The 8,568-nt window shown below is 34.2% G+C and overlaps 1 protein-coding gene across 2 annotated transcripts; it reads right to left on the bottom strand.

Moving 5' to 3' along the window:
- Window positions 1–816: 816 nt before the first annotated feature.
- LOC107909543 (protein DETOXIFICATION 12) lies at window positions 817–4,475 on the bottom strand. 2 transcript variants are annotated; one of them, XM_016837119.2, is made up of 7 exons: window positions 3,706–4,475; window positions 2,168–2,712; window positions 1,995–2,084; window positions 1,801–1,857; window positions 1,447–1,685; window positions 1,145–1,350; window positions 817–987 (listed from the first exon to the last, which is right to left on the bottom strand). In XM_016837119.2, exons 1-7 carry the CDS (start codon window positions 3,976–3,978, stop codon window positions 925–927), a joined length of 1,473 nt encoding a protein of 490 aa, XP_016692608.1. In that variant the 5' UTR covers window positions 3,979–4,475; the 3' UTR covers window positions 817–924. The 2 variants fall into 2 exon arrangements, with proteins under 2 accessions (XP_016692608.1, XP_016692609.1); XM_016837120.2 differs by having other exon boundaries at window positions 1,995–2,081; window positions 3,706–4,338.
- Window positions 4,476–8,568: the final 4,093 nt, after the last annotated feature.

The raw sequence follows: 8,568 nt of genomic DNA on the forward strand, positions 1-8,568 counted from the left end.
GCGTATTTATATTTATATTCATATTTATTATTCTTAGAATAATTAAAAACTCTCTTTTATTTGTTTTTCTCGCAACTTTTTTAATTATCTGCATCACATATATAATAAGAATAATTATGTATTATTATTTATTATCATAATCATAAAAAGTTAGTCCAAATTAAATTAAAATTAATTTAATTTAGTTAAGACTTACTCTAGTAACTAATTTCTAATTGATGATGAGTTAATTAGAAATTAAAGTTAATGTGAAAAAGTTATATATTAATGTTATAATCTCCAAATTAGACATACCTTTTACTCTCTTTTTTTGACATCCTATCTTCAGTAAAGAGAGAGACATCTTTTCTAAATACTTGTATGTTAATTAGGAAATCGAAATCACAAGATTTAAAGATTTCAAGATGTCGATGGATTTAGATATTCTTACGTATATAATTTGATAATTTGACATGATAAATCTTGATATATCAAGTTTTATATAAAATCTAACATAGTAAATTTTAATTCTTTTTTTCATCTCATTTTTGTGGAATTCGACGCTAATACCTAAGTTTATTTTACTTTAAAAAGTGAGAAACTAAATTTTGTAGATTCGACATGTTGGACATGAGATTTTTGGAGTTGGAATTCTAAAATAGCGGGACTTAAACCATACGTTTGTTTTACACTTGCATGCAGCTCCATCCCTTTAATCATCAGTGAAACTTGCAGAATGGGTTAACGTTAGATAACTGGTATCCCAATCCTCTATTCTAATGACAAAATGAAGTCATGGTTCAATTTCCATTCTTACTTTCAAGGAGAGCGTGAGGATGGTGGAAAACCAATTTTATTCAATCCCTATTTTCTATTACCGCATTAATACACACATTGTAATAAAATTTCTCTATTTCAAAACTATATCTCATTAGTTTTGTTTTCTTACATCGTTCCATACTCTATTGAAGAGCTTCCTTGGAATACCCTTTCTCTCGCTTTAATTGCCTGCAGTAGTGTCACAGCCCAAAAATAAACTAGAAGAGATGAAGAAGAATAAACCAAGCAAGCAAAATTGAAGTGTTCCAGTGTTAACAATCTATTAAAAGGTGCAACTACAACTAAGTTGTAGTATTATAGAAGATTTTGAGAATGGACGACAAACCTGTTTTTCCCAATTTATGCAACTTGTAACAATGGCGAGCAGAATTGTTTGTGTGAAAGCCCCAGACTGTATACCGATCCACAGGCCAACCCCTCTCAACTGTAACCAGAAGGCAAGGGTGGCAGCGACAGGGATTCCAACAAGATAAAAAGCTCCCAGGTTGACATAAGCTCCTATATGCTGCCATCCGCATCCCCTTGCAATACCTGATCCAAGCATGTAAACCATTTGTATGACTACTACTCCAACATTCATCTCATGGTAATATATTAATTATTCACCATAACGATAACGAGTTTAACCTGAAAGAACCCCCTGTAAGCTATCAAGAACAACAGACACACAAACCAAGGGAGCCATGGTTGTCACATAATCCACCACTTCCTTCTCATTGCTATAAATATAACCAAAAACACGTCGGCTTGCAAACAGGGCTCCAGTAACTATAAGGGTCTCTAAAACTGCAATAGCCATAGCAGCATACACCGCCACACGTGCTGCTTGAGGTTTCCCTGCGCCTAGTTCATTTGAAACTCTAGTACTATATTTACAAATCGAAAATGATTCTTAGTTAAATTCATATAGTTTGAAAAACTTGAAACATTAATCAGTAAAGAAATAAAAAAATAAGTGTGTGCACGCATATCAGGGCAGACCTTGCTGCAGCACCAAGTCCATATGGTATGGCATAAAGTGTTGAAATGGTGTTGAGACTGCTTGGGAAAGTTGAAAAATTATTAGTAGAATAATTACAATATGATGTAATCGAAAAATCATAAATTTATAACATCCAATTAAGCTTTGGATGATACAAGATGCATTGATCCAAAACAATAGCAAAAGAACATACCACACAGACAATACAGATGTTTCCAGCTCTGGATTTGGTAAAAGCCCAGACAGCAGGATGAGTAGCTCATATGACCACCATTCAAGGCTGCTATTGTTTGAATAAAGAAACACCAAGGATCTTTAACAGCTCACACATACATATTTGAGTGAGGAAAAGAGGAGATAACATACCAGATCATAACAGCAGAAGGAATAGCAAAGCGGAAAAACTCTCTAATTCCTTGGAGTAATTCCATTGTAATGGGGGCACGAGTTTTTGTACAGGTGGGAGAGTACCGCATGTAAAGTGCAAGGAAAATCACATTTAACCAGTTTGAGATACTAATTGCTATTGCTCCCCCTATACTTTCTAATCCAGACTTGAATACCAGAGCCCAACATAGAGGTATATGTACCACAAGACTAGCACAAGAGCATATGAGCATGGGAGTGATCAAACTTTGTGTTTGAAAGTAGCGAACAAGTGGTTGAAAAGTAGCATAGGCAAAGAGTGATGGGATAAGCCACAGAATGAATTTACCGGCTTCTTGTGAAATATAGGGATCTTGACCAATGAATACAAGTAGCCTTCCCATGTATAACCATAGGACCGACAGAGGGATGCATACTAAGATCAAACAAAATATAGCAGTGTAGGTATGGATTCCCAGTTTTCGGTATTGTTGAGCTCCATAGGCTTGTCCACACAGTGTTTCCAATGCACAAGCCATTCCTAGCTGATAATCGCATGCAAATTACAAATTTTAGGAAATTATATAAGTTGACATTTACTGTATCCCAAACACAGGTCATCAGCTGATCTAGACTCACTCAGCAGCAAACCAATCATTCAATTATTGGATTTCTTTTTCTTATTATTCGTTAAACTAATAGTGATTGAATAACTATGTTATTGAACTGCAAGAATTAACTATTTTTTGTCAACGTGTAGCTCACCTTGATGGATGTTTTCCAAATATTATACAAACCAGAAATTCATTAGCTTGTCCAACTCATCCTATGGCAGATTTAGTCATATGTTAATTGCGCAAAGCTAAAAGTGTAACCGGGTCATGTTACTTTTAAGTTAAATGTTAGATGGTTTCCTTCCTAAACAGTAAGCCCAACTGCAAAGCTTTTCCATACCAACATTATCGATCACCTAGAACACACTAAATATAACACAAAAGCATAAAGCAAGTACTTGCTGCCCAAGTCAACTTAAGCAACAGATAGTAAAGCTCATCTTGATCACAGAGAGTTGCTCTGCAAGAAGCCTACAACAAAAAAACAAGAGTTTACTCTTTTTCGTAAATAATTTCTTTTTGTTCATTCCTCGTTACATAATTTGCTGTCCACTAGTTAATTAATGTAAGCCCGAAAAGTCCAAAACCATTAAATAAAGGCTTATAAATATAAAAAGAGAAGACAGAAAGCATGTGGTTAGGAGTCAACAGATCCAATCACAAAGAGAATCTGATTAGGTTGGCATCACTTTCCAGATGACTAAACACTATTGGAAGTATTGGAATTTGTCAAGAAATTCAGTTGATGTTCAGACTCAGTTTCAGAATAAGAGAAGATACAAACAAAGAGACGTAAAATTTGAGAATAAGATTAGTTAGAACGTCACTATCAACACAATAAGGGACAACACCGTGTTAATATAATATCAATATCATGGTTCCAATAAGTTTATTTAAGTAGAAGAAAAATGAAAATTGACTTACAAGAAAACTGAAGCCGGTGACCCCTGCGAGAGATATGGCAATGGCAGAACTAGAGAGAGCAAGCTCACCCAGATGACCCACCATCATCGTTGATATAACTTGCAATAGGTACTGTGATAAGGTGACAGCTACCATAGGCCCCGCAAGGTAACCCGCCCTTTTTATTTCTTCAACAAAAGCAGCCCAACTTAGCCACCGAGTGCTTTTCTCCTCGTTCTCTAACTTGGGAATCAAACTCTCTTCCATGATGTTCTTCTTCAGCGAGTCTACCATGATGCCCTTCTCTCCTTAACCTTGAACAGCGTCGTTCACTTACGAAAATGCGGGAGACAATAGAAAGATGAAAGAGTTGAGTGTGTGATTGTTTGGATTTATTATTGCAAACAAACAAATTAGGCACATAGACTCACTGCAAACTTCAACCCAGCGTTTCGCTACAACTGAGTTGGACGGCCCTAACTTGCTTTAAACTAAACTAGTAGTAATAATCCCGGCGGTCACGCCGAGGTTTGTAATCTTTTTTATGATTAAATCAAATTGAATTCTGAAGTTGATAACTTTCTGATATGAAGTAAGAAAATTTGGATCTAACCCCACTTGGCTGAATACCAAAAAAGTATTTTATCAAAATAGATAATGATTGTAATAATATGTTATTAACTCATCATTGTTCTTAAAAAATACCCCAAAATGCTATTTTTAATTAATATTAGATAATCATTGATAATATAATTAGGCTAAGTGTACACCAAAAAGTAAAATATCACCTTAGTTTGTATTTCATTAACGATGGACAAAAAGAGCAAACTTTATATGAGCACAACAGATAATTTTAAAAATCAAATAAATATTTTATATTTTTTAATAACTGTTGTAGTATTAATAATGATTAGTGTGCAAATGAAAAAAAATGGGTTTTAGAATTTTTCTCATACATTTTTAACTATTTTTTTTATAATTTTATGCTTTTATGATATTTTGCAAATTTTATTATTTTTATTAATATTTTTTTGTTATTTTAAATGTTTTTCATCATTTTTACAATTTTTTATTCTTCATAATTTGTATATTTTAAATATTTTTTGTTATTTTAATATTTTTCAATTTTAAAATAATTTTTATAATTTTAAATATAAAATATTAATTTTCATCAACTCAATTCAGTAAAAAAATTATAAAAACTTTTTTTTTAGAAAAGTACATATGCTTTAAAAACTCTTTAACCATTAAATAATAATAATAATCGAATTTGACATAATTCCCATACAATATGTTTATTTGTGCATCTAATAAGCGTTGCGAAATTCTAATGGTACGTTTGGTTCACTGTAATGGAATAGAGCTGTAAATGAATAGAGCTGTAATGGAATAAAGTTGTAATCAGTAATTCAATTTTTTGGTTGAATGGAATTGAATTGAACTATAATAGTATTATTGTGTTTGGTTGAATGGAATGATGTTGTAATAACATAAGGAAAAAAAACTAAAATGACTAGAATACCCTTAGCAAAATTTCTTTTAGGTAGATGATTATTGTTATTGTTATTGTTATTAAATTTTAATAAGATTATTGTTGAAACCGTTTTTTAAAAAAACAAAAATTTAGTTTTCGACTTTAAAAACAAAACTGGAGTCGCCACCGATCCTTTATTAAGGTGTGATCGGCTCACCTTAAAAATTATGTTGGTCTACGAATTTTGAGAAAACGAGTTCGGAAGTCAGTTACGCACGAGGAAGGGTTAGCACCCTCGTAACGCCCAAAATCGGTACCAAATTGATCATTTAATGTCTTAGTGTTGAAGGTTAAAAAGATTTTAAAATCAGCTCAAATGATGGAATTTGAAAAAGGATAATCAATTGTTCAAGTCATGTAAAGAAATCGAGTCCCAATACGTTAGGGTACAATTCCTCATAATCCCCGAACTTTGAATATCACTTTTATTTTATGCGAAAATTTTCATTTCGAGAAAGTAACAGGCCACACCCAATACGTTAGGGCACGACAAGTTAAGTTCCCAAAAATGATTTTTATGCTCATGCATTTTGAATAAAGAATATTCTCGGTCATTTAAGACTGACAAAAAAAAATCAAAAACCAATACGTCAGGGCTCAATTTCCCTCGAAAATCCCAAACTTCCAATAATGCTTTTATTAAAAAAAACCTTTGAATCAAGAAAATAACATTGATGAATGGTTAAAACTAAAATATATTTTTAAAAGGGTATGTTAAAAAGTTAATGTTCAATATGGTACAGATACTTTAATTTACAACATATACAAATAAATATTTGTAAATATATATATATACAAATACAATATAACAGTAAAATTGCAAACATATGTATACATATATCAAACACACATACCAACATCCATGTAAAAAGAGGGAATGGGATATATCAAATAAAACAAATAAAAATGCATGTGTTGAAAACAAAATGAAAGTATAAAAATACGCATATGTATATATTTACAAAAAAAATGTATAAGTGTATATATAATATAAAGTATATAAAAGAGGAAAGTAAAATAAAAAACATAAAGAGTATGTATATATGTAATATATGCGTAGAAAACCTAGAAAATATATTAAAACATGCATATATATTATACAGAGAGCATGCACATGTATGTAGGCATAATAATAATATATAATATTATAGTAATAAATAAAATAAAACAAAATAATAGTATGGCGTGATTGTGATAAAAACTAAAAAAAGGGTTAAATTGAATTAAAAACGAAAAATGGGGGGATTTAAAAGAAATTAAAAAAAGGACCAACTTGAGTGCGCGCGTAACAGTAGAGGACCAAAGGGGAAATTATTCCCTCCTTCCGAAACACTGCGCAACAAGGGCCAAATTAAAACAAAAACGAAAAATGCGGTTTAATTTCAAAAATAGCAAAATGGGCTTGATTGAAGCGTGTCGCAACTAAGGGGGGCCAATTGAAAAATTTACCCCTTAAAAGCCAAACGCGCGGATTCTCCCCTTTGGGTCGGGTCACCGCGCGGGTCGAGGCCTGGACTAAACGGCGCCGTTTTGATCTGTTATTTAAAACAAAATTTTTCCTTTCAAAATCAATTACAACCGAAGAGAGAAAAAAAAACAAAGGCCCCCCTGTTTGCTCTGCTAGGGTTTGGAACCCTAGCGTCCTTGCGCCGCCGCTCATCCCATGCTGGTGCCCCGATCACGACGGATACGGCAACGGTCCGGCGCCTTCGACGAAAGAGGTAAGATCCCTCCCCCTTTTTTTATACTTTGAGCGAAAAATAAATAAAAAAATAGAGAAAATAATATATATATATATATGTATAAATGAAAAATAAAAGAATGGTAATCTTCAATGAGGTAAAACAGAGAGGAAAAAAAACCTTTGTATTTCGAAAAGAAAATTTTTCTATTTGCCTTTTAATTTCTTTCGGTCCCTTTTCAATGTACAGATTTAGGCTTTTTATAGCCTAAGAAAATACATTAGTTTTACAATATTTTTCTTTGTGGACTCTTAGTCTGTTTTTGCAGGTGCGCATGAAGAGTACGGCGCGCGTGGAGACCGAGACGTACAGCGATCGGGCGTGGGGCACGACGTGCAGGGGCTGATAGGGCTTGCGGTGCTGGACATGCGGCTAGGGTTTGGGTGTTTTGGGGTCTGATTTAGTTGTTTGGGCTTAGGTTAGTTTTGGGCCTGTAATTGTTGGACTGTTTTTTTAATTTTGTTTGGACCTGGGTCGATTAGGCCCTATTACAGCTGCCCCTCTTTGCTCATTGTCGTGTAACGGGAATAGAGCAAAGACTACAAGGCCCAATTGTGCCCGGTCTTATTGAGCCTCAACTTCTTTAATGCTTCTCTTCTTTAAGTAGCCTCGTTGCTTCCTACTGCATCTTCAGAGGTATAGGAACTGGTGCCCTAATGTATTCAACTGGGATGTCGGGGAGATAGGATTCATACGTTGTAGCTTCTCAAAAGCACAAAATCTGCTATCTTTAATCTGCTCCACTGCAACTTCAGGGAGATAAGACTTATAGCTTCAATTTGTTCTGCTACAACTTAAAGATAAGTCTGATGCGATCTGCTCTACTGCAACTTTAGAGAGATGAGATCTGCGGTTTTAATCCACTCTATTGCAACTTCAAGGAGATAGGAATAACTGGCTTCAATGTACTCCACTGTAATCTCAGGGAGGTAAAATCCGCCATCTTCGATATGCTTCGCCACCAGTATGGGAAGATAAGATTTGTAATCTTCAATCTATTCCACTGTTGCCCATGGAGATAGAATTATTGGCTTCAATGTACTTCACTGTAACCTCAGGGAGGTAAACTTCGCCATCATTGATCTGCTCCACTACTGCTTAGGGAGATAAGATCTGTAATCTTTGATCTATCCCACTGCTGCCCAGGGGGATAGAACAGATATAATTTGTTCTCTGCGACTTCAGAGTAATGAGATCTGCTATGCTTGATCTATTTCATGCCAATACATGAAGACAAGGTCTGTTTTTTCGATCTGTTTCGCAACCAGTATAGGAAGACAAGATCTGTTATCTTTGATCTACTTCACGCCAGTACATGAAGACAAGATCTGTTTTCTTCGATCTACTTCGCCACCAATATGGGAAGACAAGATCTGGTATCGTTGATCTACTTCACGCCAGTACATGAAAACAAGATCTGTTTTCTTCGATCTACTTCGCCATCAGTATGGTAAGACAAGATCTGTTATCTTTGATCTACTCCACGCCAGTACATGAAGACAAGATCTACTTTCTTCGATTTACTTCGCCACCAGTATGGGAAAACAAGATCTGGTATCTTTGATCTACTTTACGCCAGTACATGAAGACAAGATCTGCTTTTTTCAA

The sequence above is a fragment of the Gossypium hirsutum genome, chromosome D02, assembly GCF_007990345.1.
Source record: "Gossypium hirsutum isolate 1008001.06 chromosome D02, Gossypium_hirsutum_v2.1, whole genome shotgun sequence".
Classification (NCBI taxonomy): Eukaryota; Viridiplantae; Streptophyta; class Magnoliopsida; order Malvales; family Malvaceae; genus Gossypium; species Gossypium hirsutum.